This window comes from Lissotriton vulgaris, chromosome 1_1 (genome assembly GCF_964263255.1).
Source record: "Lissotriton vulgaris chromosome 1_1, aLisVul1.2, whole genome shotgun sequence".
In the NCBI taxonomy this organism is placed as follows: domain Eukaryota; kingdom Metazoa; phylum Chordata; class Amphibia; order Caudata; family Salamandridae; genus Lissotriton; species Lissotriton vulgaris.
In genome coordinates this window covers 1487630631-1487645873 of record NC_141685.1, presented here as the reverse complement: position 1 = coordinate 1487645873, position 15243 = coordinate 1487630631, and the positions used below count along the sequence as shown (strand labels likewise).

The following is a 15243-nucleotide window of genomic DNA, read 5'->3' as shown; positions in this document are numbered from 1 at the left end:
AGTCGTCTCCCACCTCCAGACTACGGCCGACCTCCTGCATTTGCTGGGGTTCTCCATCAACATGCCGAAATCGCACCTCAGTCCCTCTCAGAAGCTCCCCTTCATAGGAGCAGTTCTGGATTCGACGCAGTTTCAGGTTTATCCTCCCGAGCAGCGAGTCCGGTATATTCGGGCTATGATTCCGATCTTTCAGCCTCTATCCCGGGTTTCAGTCAGGAGACCCTCCAGCTCCTGGGCCTGATGGCCTCCTGCATCCTGCTAGTGCAACATGCCAGATGGCATATGCCGGCTCTGCAGTGGGACCTGAAGTTCTAGTGGGCACAGCATCAGGGCAACCTGTCCGATCACGTCCAGATCTCGGAGGGCACTGCACAACAATTGCAGTGGTGGCTAACGAATCGCAATTGGGTCAATGGCAGGTCTCTCTCCCTTCACCAACCGGAGCTCACAGTAGTGAGGGATGCATTCTTCCTGGGATTGGGTGGCCATTTGGGAGAGGCGGAGATCAGTGGCCTCTGGTCTCCGGCGGAGTCCTGGTTCCATATCAATCTTTTAGAGCTTCGGGCAATTCGACTTGCACTGAAGGCATTCTTTCCCTCTGTCCGGGGAAGTGCAGTGCAGGTGTTCATGGACAACCTCACGCCATGCGGTATTGCAACAAACATGGCAGGGTGGGGTCGTGGACCCTATGTCAGGAGGCTCCTCACCTCTGGACATGGCTGGAACATCAAGGCATTACCTTGGTGGTTCAACACCTGGCAGGTTCTCTGAACGCCAGGTCGGACAAACTCAGCCGCGGATGCTTGATAGATCACGAATGGCGTCTGAACTCAGACGTGGCGCAAGGTCTCTTTCTGCAGTGGGGAGAGCCTTGGTTAGATCTATTCACCACCAAAGAGAACGTGCAATGTCATCAGTTCTGCGCAGCACTCGCTCGGTGATACTTTTCGTCGCAAGTGGAGCTGCAGTCTGTTGTAAGCCTTTCCGCCTATACCACTTCTGCCCAGTGCTGAAGAAGATTCGGAGTGACCGGGCCCAGGTCATCCTTGTGGCTCCAGATTGGGTACGAAGATACTGGTATCTCGAGCTACTCAGCATGGCGATCGATCCCCCGATCCAACTGCCTCTTTGGGAGGATCTTCTTTCGCAGCAGCAGGGAATGGTCCTCCACCTCCATGCGTGGAGATTTAGCGGTGACAGTTGACAGCTTTCGATCTTCCTCCTGAAGTCTGTGATTTCATTCTGGCAGCCAGGCGTTCCTCCACTAAGACGCTATATGCCTGCAGGTGGAACAAATTTGTGGCATGGTGCACAGCAAGCTGTGGATCCCCTTTCTGCCCCTCTTTCTGAGGTCCTTCTTTTCCTTCTATCGTTGGCCCAGCAGGGCTCTGCTCTGGGCACTATCAAAGGTTATCTTTCGGCCATCTCCGCCTTTCCACGGCTTCCAGATCAGCCTCTTTTTTTAAGTCCCCGGTTGTTAACCGTTTCCTAAAAGGCATTACACACACGTTTCCTCCCGTGCCTTTCATAATGCCTCGATGGGACTTAAATCTTGTCTTGACCTATCTGATGTGCGCTCCCTTTGAGCCCCTTCATAACTGTCCATTACGTCTTCTCACTCTAAAGACGGCTTTCCCTGGTAGCTATCACCTCTGCCAGAAGAGTGAGCGAGCTCCAGGCTCTTTCTTCTAAACCTCCTTTCCTTTCTGTTCATCCCTACAGGGTGGTTTTGAGGACCCGTCCTTCTTTCTTGCCGAAGGTTGTCATGCCCTTCCACATCCGGCAGACCATCACTTTGCCCTCCTTCTTTCCGCCTCCGCATCCTTCTTAAGAGGAAGAGAGTCTCCACCGTCTGGATTCAAAACGTGCGCTCTTGTTCTATCTGAAGCGCACACAACAGTTCCGGGTGGATGACCAACTTTTTATTGGCTACGTGGGCGCAAGAAAAGGTCAGGCTGTGCACACAAGGACCATTTCTCGGTGGGTCGTTCTGGGCATCAAAACATGTTATTCGTTGGCTAAGGAGCCTCCTGTGGGACTGCGTGCCCATTCTACCAGTGCGATAGCAGCCACTACTGCCTTGCAGGACATTTTTCAGGCAGCTATGTGGGCCTCGCTGCACACGTTTACCAAGCATTACTGCCTTGACAGTCAAGTCTGGAGAGATGGCTTCTTTGGTCGTTCTGTTCTCCGTGACTTTCTGGTGTAATATTGTTCGCAGACCAGGGTTGGTATTGCTGGGGTATCTAGTCTAAGGTAAGGAATCTATCACTAACGTGTCTCTTTCAGATGCACAAGTTACTACTTGTGTAACGATCTATATGTAAGAGACATTAATTAGTGATAGATTTCTTACCGCCCCACCCATCCTCCCCGTTCTGCGAACTGATTTCTAGGGTTAAGGTCATCCCTTTCAGGGCCCTAGTTTCATGGCACCAGTGGTCAGTTTCTTGCATGGCTCTGCGTTCCTGGCGCGGAAAGTCGCGTACAGAACTGACGTCAGCGTGCATGGTTGGCGCCTAAGTAGTCTGTGACGTCATCTCATCGCTTACGAAGCCAGCGACGGACGTGGACCCGCACAACTCCACCTACTCATGCTCAGGGGTACTGATGACAAAAAACATTTTCGGATCCAGTCTGACACCTGGGGATATTTTAAGGTAAGGAATCTATCTATCTATTGTTACACAAATAGTAACTTGTGCTTACCGCTGGATAGTAAAATGCATTCAGACATGCTACGCTGAAGATAAAAGAACTTTACTCGTGCCCCCTAGGGCACATTCTACATGTGAGATAGGGGTTTCAATGGCTTTTCTAGGTAGCATCCCTCTAGCAGATATTTGCAAAGCAACTTCATGGTCTACACCACACACCTTCACTAAACATTATTGTGTGGATGTTTTAGCACGACAACAAGCAACATATAACAGGCAGTGCTAAAGCACTCTTTCAAACTATGCAACACCCACAGTTTATCCACCGCTTTTAGGGGGCTTTGCTTTACAGTCTATGTAAAGCATATGTATCTACAGCCACACAAGTCCCGAACGGATTGTGATACTTACCCTGTAATCCTCTGGGCTTTAAGTGCTGTAGATTCACATGTGCCCTCCCTCCTTCCCGGACCCCTGTGGCCGTTGCAATTTATATTCATCCTTATTTTCGCTACTTACTCTATACTCACCCGTCTGCGGGGAAAAAATCTAGCATGGAGCTGCGGAGAAAAAGGGCATATTTACCAGCCTGGCTAAGTGGATTAACGCCACCTTGTAAATATTGAATAGGACGCTACGCCACCGGAGTGACTCTCCGGTGGCTATAGGGGCTTGTAAATATACCCCAGTCATCACATTTGCAGAATTCAAGCTTTTATCATGAATGACAACCCATTCATAAGGTTTGAGATGACAAAGTTGAATAAGACGGTCTACAAAATATACCATTTCCAAGTGACTTTCGTTGACTGGAAAACATTGCTATGAGCTGTGAGGGAGATGTGTACCCAACCTATTATCCATTGAGTGAGAGGTAAGAGAGCTACTTGAGCCCTCATGCAATTGGTTCCAATTCAAACAGTTTGTATAGTCGCTACCTAGGCCCCTTTGTGTTGATGATGGAGATCAGTCTCTGTTTGGCAGCGATCTACCAGTTCTTATTTCTGTAGATCACATTAGTTGAATCCTCAGAGCGCCTGCTTCAAAGGTGCATGGGGTGGCTGAACTCCCTGCGAAGCGGTTGCTCCTTGCTCACCTCCCGACCTACAAGCGCCACTGCGGTATTGTAGCACTGACTATTCATTCACTGGCAATATCTTTCCTTTGGCATTTTACTCTCTCGTGATTAAGCGGCCATTCCCCAGCGTAGCGCTCCGCATTTGCATAGTTGATAGCAGTTTAGTGCAGATATTGTCTCAGGCGTATTGTGCTGTTACTGCTGTTGTCCATCTCAGGATTTTTAATATTATTTGCTACCTGTGTGCATAGCGCCGCTGTTTTGACTGATCGCATTTGTTTTGGTGCATTTACTTTGCCCTCGCATAGCGTCGTGTTGTTGTTTGGGAGCCCTCCATTTTGTTGTGCCTGCAGCCCGTCCCTCCCCCTTCGCTAACGCCTCCCAGCTCACCCTCCCACGCTCCGCCCCCTCCATCTTCCATTTATGGCCAATGCCCCCACGCGCAGCGTCCACGCGCTACAGCCGCGCCGAAGGTGCGCCACAGGTAAGCCCGTCTACGCCCGTCCGCGCCTGGACCGCGCCCAGCGCCAGACCCCCTGGTCCTCGTAATGCCCACCCCTCCCGCATTACTTACGATGCCACCACCCTCCTAGCCCTTAACCCCGACCGCTCCCCCAACTGCATCCAAGCCGCTCCCGGACACACCCATGGACCCTTTTCCTGCAACTCCTGCAAGTTCGACGGCACCAAGAACAACACCTCATCCACGAACACACAACAGACATCCGACCCCAACCACCTAAAATGCATCCTGCTCAACACCCGCTCGGTCCACAGGCATGCCATTGACCTCTGGAATCTACTAGACACCATCTCTCCGGACGTCGCCTTCCTAACAGAAACATGGATGAACGCCACATCAGCCCCAGACATCACCATCGCCATCCCGGAAGGCTATAAGATCATTCGCAAGGACCGTACCGGCCACACAGGAGGAGGCATCGCTATCGTCCATAAGAAATCCATCCGCATCTCAACCAGCTCAGACATCAATCTCGCCAACACTGAACACCTTCACTTCCAGATCCACATCGACCCCAAGACCACACTCAGAGGCACCCTCCTTTACAGGCCACCAGGACCCCGCGCGCAATTTAGTGAAGACATCACGGACTTCATCACTCCACACGCGCTCCCCTCCGAAGATTACATCCTTTTGGGAGACCTCAACTTTCACCTTGAAAAGAACAACGACCGCAACACCACCACCCTTTTAGACAACCTCGCCAACCTCGGACTTAAACAACTTGTCACTACCCCCACCCACATCGCAGGTCACACACTCGACCCTATCTTCACCTCCAGCAAACATGTCTCCTTCAGCCACACCACAGCTCTCCTCTGGACTGACCACAGCTGCGTTCACTTTACCTACAACAAGCCCACATCCAACAACCACCCCCAACCCACTCTGCAAAGAAACTGGAATAAAATCACCATCAACCAGATCTCCTCTTCTCTTCTTCAAAACCCCCCAGCCCACTCCTCAAACCCAGACCAAGCAGCCACCAACCTCACCCAATGGTTATCCAACAGCGCCGACATCCTAGCACCACTGAAAAAACGACAAATCAAACTAGGCAGCAAGAAGGCTCCCTGGTTCAACGAGGATCTTAAGAAATCCAAGAAACTCTGTCGATCCCTTGAGAACGCCTGGAAAAAAGACCCAGCACCAAGGACGCCTTCAAAAACGCCACTCGCATACACCACCAACTGATCCGGAATGCCAAAAAAGCCGCTTTCAAGGACCGACTAGATAACGCCCACAACAGCAAAGAATTATTCAACATCGTCAAGGAATTTACCAACCCCTCAGCCAACTCCAACGACATCACCCCCTCTCAAGCCCTCTGCGACTCCCTAGCCTTATTCTTCCACAACAAAATTGCAGACATCCACAACAGCTTCGACAACCAACCCAAAGACCAACCCACCCTACCCCCTGCAGGACCCCCACGCCCCCTGAACATCCTCAATGACTGGAAGCCAATCTCCACTGAGGACACCCTCCGTCTGATGAACTCCATCCACTCAGGATCCCCCACAGACCCATGCCCTCACCACATCTTTAACAAAGCAGACTCCATCATAGCACCGCACCTCCGAGACGTCATCAACTGCTCCTTCAACTCCGCAACCTTCCCGGAAAGCTGGAAGCATGCCGAACTCAGCGCCCTCCTGAAAAAACCCACAGCTGACCCCACCGAACTCAAAAACTACCGCCCTATCTCACTCCTTCCTTTCCTGGCCAAAGTCATCGAGAAAGCGGTCAACAACCAGCTCGCCGCATTCCTCGAAACCAACAAATCCCTCGACTCCTCACAATCCGGCTTCCGAGCCAAGCACAGCACTGAAACCGCCCTCATCGCAGCAACAGACGATATTCGAACTCTACTGGACAATGGAGACACAGTCGCCCTCATCCTCCTCGACCTCTCCGCAGCCTTCGACACGGTCTGTCACAGCACCCTTTTACAACGCCTCAGAAACGTCGGAATCCAAGGAAAAGCACTGGAATGGATCACCTCGTTCCTCACCGGAAGAACCCAGAGAGTCCGCCTTCCACCATTCAAGTCAGAGGCCACTGAAGTCATCTGCCGTGTACCTCAAGGATCTTCACTCAGCCCCACCCTCTTCAACGTATACATGAGCCCCCTCGCGGTCATCGCACGCCAACACAACCTCAACATCATCTCCTACGCCGACGACACTCAACTGATCCTATCACTCACCAGAGACCCTAACACTGCAAAAACCAACCTGCATGAAGGAATGAAAGAAGTAGCAGAATGGATGAAGCACAGCCGTCTGAAACTGAACTCAGACAAAACAGAAGTCCTCATCCTAGGCACCTCCCCCTCCGCCTGGGACGACTCTTGGTGGCCAGAGGCCCTTGGAAAAGCACCCATCCCGACGGACCACGCACGGAACCTAGGCGTCATCCTGGATTCCTCACTCTCGATGAACAGACAAGTCAACGCCGTTTCTTCATCTTGCTTCAACATTCTTCGCATGCTCAAAAAAACATTTCGCTGGATCCCCACCGAAACTAGAAAAACAGTCACCCACGCCCTGGTCACGAGCCGACTGGACTACGGAAACACCCTCTACGCCGGTACCACCGCTAAACTCCAGAAAAAACTCCAACGCATCCAGAACGCTTCAGCCAGGCTCATACTAGACATCCCGCGCAAAGAACACATCTCTGATCACCTGAAAAACCTCCACTGGCTCCCCGTCAATAAGAGGATTACCTTCCGGCTCCTTACCCACGTACACAAAGCACTCTACGAAACCGGACCTGAATGCCTCAACACACGACTGTCCTTCTACACCCCCTCCCGCCAGCTACGATCCTCCAACCAAGCCCTTGCCACTGTACCTCGCATCAACAAAACCACCATGGGAGGTAGATCCTTCTCCTATCTAGCAGCTAAAACCTGGAACTCACTTCCCACTCACCTTCGCCTTACTCAGAACCACCTAGCATTCAGAAAGCAACTTAAAACGTGGATATTTGACAAATAATTCCCCATCCTTCTTCAAGCGCCTTGAGACCCTCTGGGTATGTAGCGCGCTATATAAATTTTTTGACTTGACTTGACTTGACTTGACTTGACTTGATCATGTAAGGAATATCCAGGAGCATGCATCCATTAGGACAACAAATAACTTACCAGCAATAACATTGTATCTGATTGATACAACAGCTCCTGCGAATTCCTTGTTGCCATTCTGCCTCCCCCTCTTAAGAATGTGCTGTACTTCATTGTTATTTTTAATTGTTACCTTTAGGGTCTATCCATTAAATTCTAAGCCTCTGTGGGGGCTTGGAACAGCCGATAGAACTGAGATCATTAGCATGCTGCAACTCCTAGAGAACTACTAAATCACTTTCGTGACACTGCGTGACACCAGAGAGCCAGCGATATAATTGCTGGAGAAAACAAATATCCAGGTCCAGTCTGGCACCTGGGAAGAGGAAGTGTTGTAAACGTGACTTTCCTAACAGAGTGTATACTCAGGTTGTGTGAATCTATTGAATATAACTAAATCTAAGGCTTACTTCAGAAGTCTTTGCCAAGGTCTGTGGAAAATATGCTGTTTGCAAAGATTTTGCTTTGAGCATCTTTGGAAAAAATTGTGACTTTATTGATCATTTGTGCCACATATATCCTTGTTATGAGATTAAAATGGTTTTGCATAACTGTACTTTGTATATGACCGCATTTTCCTATGAAATGCCATTTTGCATAGACCTGTTCTGAAAAATGTAAAAAAAATTCCAGCATAGATGTATGTCCCAAATACACTAGCTACATGAATCATATTTTCGTGGGTTGTTTTTGGCTTCTGTTAGGGTGATCGTGTTGTGCAAAGAAAACACGTGATTTTTTTGCAATCATGCCAAAGGACAAACATCCAGATGTATGCAAAACTTTAAGGGAAGAAAAAGCTTTGCACAACCCTTTTAACTAACTTTGCTGGATCATAATCATAAGTTAATAGCAAACAGTCAAACAATCGATATTTATATGTGTATGCCTACAAATATTGTGTATATAGTAGTACTGCTTAAACTGAGAACATTTATCAACAATATAGCAGAATTCTGTTAATTTATTATGATTTTTTTTTCTAGCTGTAAATCCATTTGAAGAAGACACGGTGGATTCTAAGTTTGTGGAGGAAATGGGGCTTAAACGAACCAGAATGACACTGAGTCTATGAAACGTCTTCATTGCTATTCAACATAGGTTAGCAGTTCAGATGGGTCTCCAGTCGGACTCAAGAGACAGAATTTAAAATGTGTGAAGTCAAAGCAAGCTTGTATAAGGGTCATTTTTTCTTACTTTTTCTACTCTGACAAAAGAATACTCATGCTCATGAAGAAAGCATTATTATTGTACAGCAGTGTGTGACATGGTGCGACCCGGACTATTTGTTTACATGTGTAATCCCTGGTATTCTGACCACAACAGGAGAATGTGTCTCATCATTCAGCAGAAATTCAGTATCTGAAAACGTACTTCCTTGTTTTAGGTGTAAACTTTCATTTGCATTGTGTTGTCGGAAAAATTGTCTATCTGATTTTTCAAATGTGCTTCAATTGGTCAAAATTGGGCTACATATGCCGTTTAATAGTGAAAAAAAATTCAATTCGATATTTATTAACAGTTAAGTATTGGTGGTTTTAGGTACCCCCATTAGGAGAATATATTGTTAATCAAATGTTTTGCATCTCTGTCCCTTAATTGTCAGGATTTCTTTCTGCTGGGTTTTTTCCACCTTACTGGTATACACAAACACTTTGTAGTAAGTTTCACGATGCTTCAGAATGTGAGTGATCTATATATCAGTGTTGGTTGGCGAGGACAGCTGCAGTTCCTGTTTACTCCACAAAAGAAAAATTACGAAATTGCAATTTAAGCATTTCTAATGCAAATAACCAGTTTCATTCCAAAACTATTCTAATAAATGGAATGGCTTTCCCCGGATAGAGTTTATCTATTCCCATTTGTAGTGAAAGCACAACCATAGGGAGCGTAGACATTTTATGCCTTGGTAAAAGCATGAATGGTGCTTTTTAAATTCCGTCTCGGGTGATAAGGAGCAATAACTATGGAGGTATGTTATAAAATATTTAATTCTAATTAATGATTGATATGGGCAAAGAATAAACATGCTCAGTTACCTTTTTAAAGGGATTTTACTTCTTGGATTTCTGTTGCATAGGGAACAATTATTTACCTGGTATGCAAATAGGTTTTCCCCCTAATGGCCTGGGTTCACACTACAATATGTTGGCAATCTTCACTCTGAATCTGTGCTGTAAAATACATTTGGTCGTTTGGCATTAAAACGCAAGCAGCTCAACCCACGATCTGTAAACAATTATATATATTTATATATGTATATTTTCTAGAGGAAAAAAACAGACAATATTAATACTCTGTTTTACTAGCATACGAAAATGTTTAAAAGTACCTTTTATTGAACTAATATAGTCTCCTAGAGCGTTTATTTGTCCTTTACACAGTTGATATGCTTTTTACATCATTCCTGAAATCAGTTCTCGAGCATGTATATGCACCTAAGCTTTTCATAGTAGCATACATGTTTATGGTAAATACAGTAACTTGACATACTAATTGCGGGTTCTGAAATCTGTACAATGATAAATGTTACAATTATAACAAAAAACATGCTCGATTTAAGGGTCAGACACTGTTTAGATTTCAATTGGCTTTACGACTGGTTTTCTTATGTGCCTTATATTTGAGCCTGGTTCGCTCGGTTTGAAAGGAGCTAGTCCACCATAAGGGCGTGGCAGAGGCAGACCGGTGGCATCGTCCGGGATGTATGCATTTGGCCTTTGGTCAGCTGTGGTATATACCCCACTTGGCAATAGATGTTGTTCCTCTTCAAAATTAATCTGCAAAACAACAAATGTATGTCACAACTAGACTGCAAACATTTCAGGACTGCACAGCAGACATAAGCACTACACCTCTTCACCCTCCTATTCCTTTCCCTATTCAGGGATCCCTTTCGACGTTCATTGTTGTGTTTGTAATCAATACGAAATATCATTCAGGGGGGTCACTTTACCATCACCAGATTCTCTAATCTAGTTTTATATGCTAAACTGAGAAAGTATAATTTAGGCTTCTGGATACCGTGCTTGAAGATATGCACTGTCTGGGCAGGCACTTTCCCGCTCAGAGCACAACAGCGGTACATGTTGTCCCATAAGGAAAAGATGGTAAATACTTTATGATTTTGAAAGCAGGGAAAGCATCCCTTGGTAGATTCCAAGTTCGACCATCCACTAGGTGTTTAATTTATCTCCCCTTTTCCAACGAGCATAATATACAACCTTTTCAGATTGCGAATCCTAGCCTTAAATGACACCATGAACCATTTTCTAGTTCATAATTAAGTTCAGGTAGCGGTGAACAACCTTCTCCAGGAAAGCTGATGCTGTTTAACATTCCTCTGTCCACTAAATCAACCTAAAATAATCTGCCATTAACTATATCAAAATAAACGAGAAGTAGAAAACTATGTAAGGATTACTCATGCATAAGTCATTATAAATGCATCACATTTCATAAAGTAAAAATTAGCAATTAGAAGGAACATTTGTATAGCGTTGACTTTAATAGGTGTGACCGAGCTTTGTAGTAGACAAGACTCTTTATAGAAATGCATCTTTGTAGCATTAGAAGTTAAAATTGTTTGTCTGTGAACAACGAAAATTGTTCAGCATTAAAACTCAAGAGCTGAAAGGTGTGAGCATGTTTATCAGCATTACTGTGAAATTACATTCTTTCAGAAGTTGGTGTAAACATTTAGATTGAATATTTCACTTCAGAGTTGTTCCCTGCTCCCCAAAAGGTTTACATGATAATTGTACAATAGATGGAAACCGGTTTTCCATATATAAAATGCTAAGTATATGTACCAGGTATAACAATGTTTCAAATGATAGTGTATATTTGAATATATATTTATATATGGTTTGTAAATGTTTAAAACTAATAACTTCTAACTATTTTTATAACAATAAAATAAAACATGCATTTGTAATGTTTGGTCTAAGAACTGTTTTTTTCCTTTTCATTTTTTGTTACATGACCCACTTCTTTACAATAACTAGATTTTAAATGTTGTGTTGAACTGTGTTACATTAATAATTACTTTTATGTGATTGTTTCATTCAAACCATATATTTGGCAAAAATGGTGTTGGGCATATCTTGCCATACGATATGATGTATACCTGCACTTTTATTATGTTCTTGAGGGCACACTACGTGATATTTGAAGTAAGTGAATATAAAACAGAATGAAGCATATCTGGATTTCTGGAATACAATTAATGTGGCAAAGACTTTTAACATCGCTCAAGTACCATTTGCAACTTTTCTGAAGTCAGTCCAGTGGTCTACAGTAGTAAAACTTTATAACGTGTTGTGTTTGCAAATTAACTATCTGAATCGATGCAGACTATCATTTTAAATATTTACATGCAGGGAGTGGCCAAGATGGCGGACGGTTGAGGCATGTTTCACTGTCTCTCCGCTCGCGCCCAGGGCCTGCCTTGGATAAAGCCCCTAAATTGGCAGGGAAGAAAACAAGTTACTTACCTGTAACTACAGTTATCAAGTATTGGTATCTTTCATAGATTCACATGCCTGAATCCTCTCCCGTCGCCGAGGCGGGAGTCCCACGGTAACAATTATACAATAGCAGTGCCTTAGTAAAAACTGTAGTAGGCTGACAAGACTATAGGTCCAAACAGGCCCAAATCTTAGTAGCCTATCTACCTCCTTATGTAAAAAGAACTGAAAAATAGTTCCAACCAATCAGAAGTCAGCACCCTCTAGAACCTTCCCAGCAGAAACAGTTCTCCTAAGATTTTCTTAGCACATGTGAGGATTAAGTATCCCCATTAGAGAACTGTCCTGCCCGGGGAGGAGGGTGGGTGCATGTGAATCTATGAAAGATACCAATACTGGATAACTGTAGTTACAGGTAAGTAACTTGTTTTCTTATCCAGTATTGGGGTATCTTTCATAGATTCACATGCCTGAATCAGAGTAGCAAGCAGTAAATGCAAAAATTTCGTTTGCGGAAGGTGGGAGACAAAGCGTCAATCTAAATATCCCCCACTCAACCGAAAGGTTACAGAGCACTTAAAATATGCATATACAAATAAATGCACCAACCTTCTAATATGAAACAATTCTAGCCATTTAACATATTTCATACTCAAGAACAACATTTGACAATCAGAAACATTAACAAGAAATATGAGAGACCTTCAAAAGTCTAACCTTAATAAAGCAGATGTTGAAGAACAGCTTCTCCCACTGCTGCATCGTCCTGCGACCAGATTGTAAGCAGTAGTGTTTCGTGAACGTGTGGACATTCTTCCATGTGGCAGCACGGCAAATGTTCACCAAAGGGACCCCAGCAAATAAGGCTGTAGAAGCCGACATAGTTCTGGTGGAATGCGCCTTAACCTCTCTGCGCAACGGTTTGTTGGCTTTATCATGACAAAATTGTATGACCGAAGATAACCACCTGGCTATCTTTGCCTTTGTAACAGCTTGTCCCATCGTGGCTTGACCATAAGCGATCAAAAGCTGATTAGATTTCCTTATATCCTTAGTCCTTTGAAGGTAGAACTTCAAGCAACGTTTCACATCAAGAGAATGTAAAGCTTTTTCCGCCGGTGTAACTTGATCCGGGAAAAAAGTCTTAAGCTTTATAGGCTGGTTCAGGTGGAATTGAGATGAAACCTTTGAAATGAATTTTGGATTCGTTTGCAAAGTCACGTAATCTTTAGAGAAATGAAGAAAAGGTTCTGATATTGTGAAAGCCTGAATTTCACTAACCCTCCGGGCTGAGGTGAGGGCTAACAAAAGCGCTACCTTCCAGGTTAAATATTTTAAATCAGTTTTGTGAATTGGTTCAAAAGGTCTCCTCATCAACTGAGATAAAACTGTATTGAGATCCCACTCTGGAGGTGGAGGTCGAACTGGAGGAAAGGCTTGAAACAGCCCTTTAAGAAATTGTTTGATAAGTGACGAAGAACAAAGTTATGGCTTGTTAGAACTCTTTCTGAATCTAGAAATTGCAGCAAGATGGACTTTGATGGATGAGAATACTAGACCTGCTTTTGCCAATAATAGTAGATAGGGAAGAATATCCTTTGGCAAGGCCTGAAGTGGATGTACGTTATTTGTTTCGCACCAATGACAGAAGCGCTTCCATTTAAAACGGTATGTTTTGATAGTGCTTTCAGCGCAGACTTTAGAAAGAACATCCCTACACTCCTGAGAAATTTTGAGATCTTTGAATTCTAAGAAGACAGGAGCCATGCGTGCAAGTGAAGCGATTGTGGATCCGGATGCAGAATCTGACCTCTCTCTCTTGTCAACATGATCTTGTTGGATGGAGCTGAATCGGATGTTGTTGTGACAACAGACCAATGATTGAGGGTACGTGTACTGCTGCACTATCGAGACCACAGCCACTATTGCGCCAGCTTGTTTTAGCAGGGGGCACGAGTTAGGTGCTCGCACTGCTGCATGTATTTTTAAAAACTGTTATCTGTTATTGGCAGGGGGCACGAGTTAGGTGCTCGCACTGCTGCGTGTAATTTAAAAAAATTGTTATTTGCTACTGGCAGGGGGCACGAGTTAGGTGCTCGCACTGCGGCAAAATTTTTAAATTGTTTCCTTGTGCATTACCTGTTCCTGGTTCTGCCGCTGCTGCTGTGATAGAGCAGTAAGCAAGATTTCAGGTGCCTGCATTACGCTTATTTTACATAAAACCTCACTTGCCCTAATTTCAACTCACCTATCAGGCATTGGATAGCTTGTGTACCTCCCACTCCCCGTTCCACCCGAGCCAAGCTCGTTGTGTGGAGGGAGTTCTTCCTATCACTTTGCTCTCTTTGTTCACTTCCGGTGGAAGGGGGGAGCGTTCTAGTCTTTCAGACTGCCGCCTCCCTATATAACCAATGTGTTAGCCGACGCGCAGCGGACGCGACGGTGGCGCGCCAGAGTCGTGCCAGAGTCCTGCCCGTCTGCGAGCGTCCGCTACTGCACGCGGCCATGGGCTAGTCCCCCTGTTTCCAAATCCCTAACATCTAGGCTAACTTACTCTAAAGACACTCTCCTAACATTTAGGCCGCCCCAATGTTCACCATGTAACTTAATGTGGCCACAGCAAGCCCCACTGTCATGCCCCAATTGTTTGCTTACCCTCACTTCACTTTCTTCTACACTGGATATTTCCACTTCCTCCTTTATACTGAGGCAGATTCAGGAGTCCCCTACCCACTCTTTCAACTTCATCAGCCTGAATTGCAGGTCTCTTCCCAAACACAGTAGAGATGTATTTGATCTTCTGACCTCCGCCCGACCTGATGTCCTGTTTCTTACGGAGACGTGGCTGACGGATCACTCGGGACCTGACATCACGGCTGCTCTCCCTGACGATTACACCTACGTATGTAGAAACAGGAGGGGCAAGGAGGGTGGAGGAATAGCTACCATTTTCAGAAGAACTTACTCTTGCAAATGGGAGGACACTGATATTCCGAGTTGTGAAGCTGGGATGTTTAAAATACTTCTATCCCCCAAGTTCACCCTCTCAGGTGTTCTTATTTACGGTCCTCCCGGCCCTGCTAACCCGTGGGCATCAATTCTTTCAGAGTACTTAGCCCCGTTATTATTGAATGCAACTCATTTTTTAATTGTTGGAGACCTGAACGTCCATTTTAATGATACTACCTGCTTCATCAGCACTAACCTGATATCTGATTTAGCGGCGATGAACATTACTTTGCACAATTCAGGCCCCACCCATAAGGCGGGCAATCTGCTCGACCCAGTTTTTTCCAACCTAACTACTGTCACATGTAAGCCTGCCCTACCCGTCTCTTGGTCGGACCATTTTATTGTTAAATTCTTGCTAACAATAAACCAAT

At 45.3% G+C, this 15243-nt stretch overlaps 2 protein-coding genes across 3 annotated transcripts in view; one reads left to right on the top strand and one right to left on the bottom strand.

The window, feature by feature from the left end:
* The window catches only part of GSAP (gamma-secretase activating protein), a 764805-nt gene extending 753477 nt beyond the window's left edge, over positions 1–11328 (top strand). The window contains exon 31 of the mRNA XM_086967359.1: positions 8378–11328. Coding sequence (XP_086823485.1) covers positions 8378–8466 — 89 coding nt within the window. The 3' untranslated portion in view covers positions 8467–11328. The remainder of the gene's footprint in view (positions 1–8377) is intronic.
* CCDC146 (coiled-coil domain containing 146) overlaps positions 9711–15243 on the bottom strand; it is a 1211813-nt gene continuing 1206280 nt past the window's right edge. For both annotated transcript variants that reach the window (XM_086967356.1, XM_086967357.1), the window contains one exon: positions 9711–10171. In XM_086967356.1, the coding sequence (XP_086823482.1) occupies positions 9968–10171 (204 nt within the window). In that variant the 3' untranslated portion in view covers positions 9711–9967. The remainder of the gene's footprint in view (positions 10172–15243) is intronic.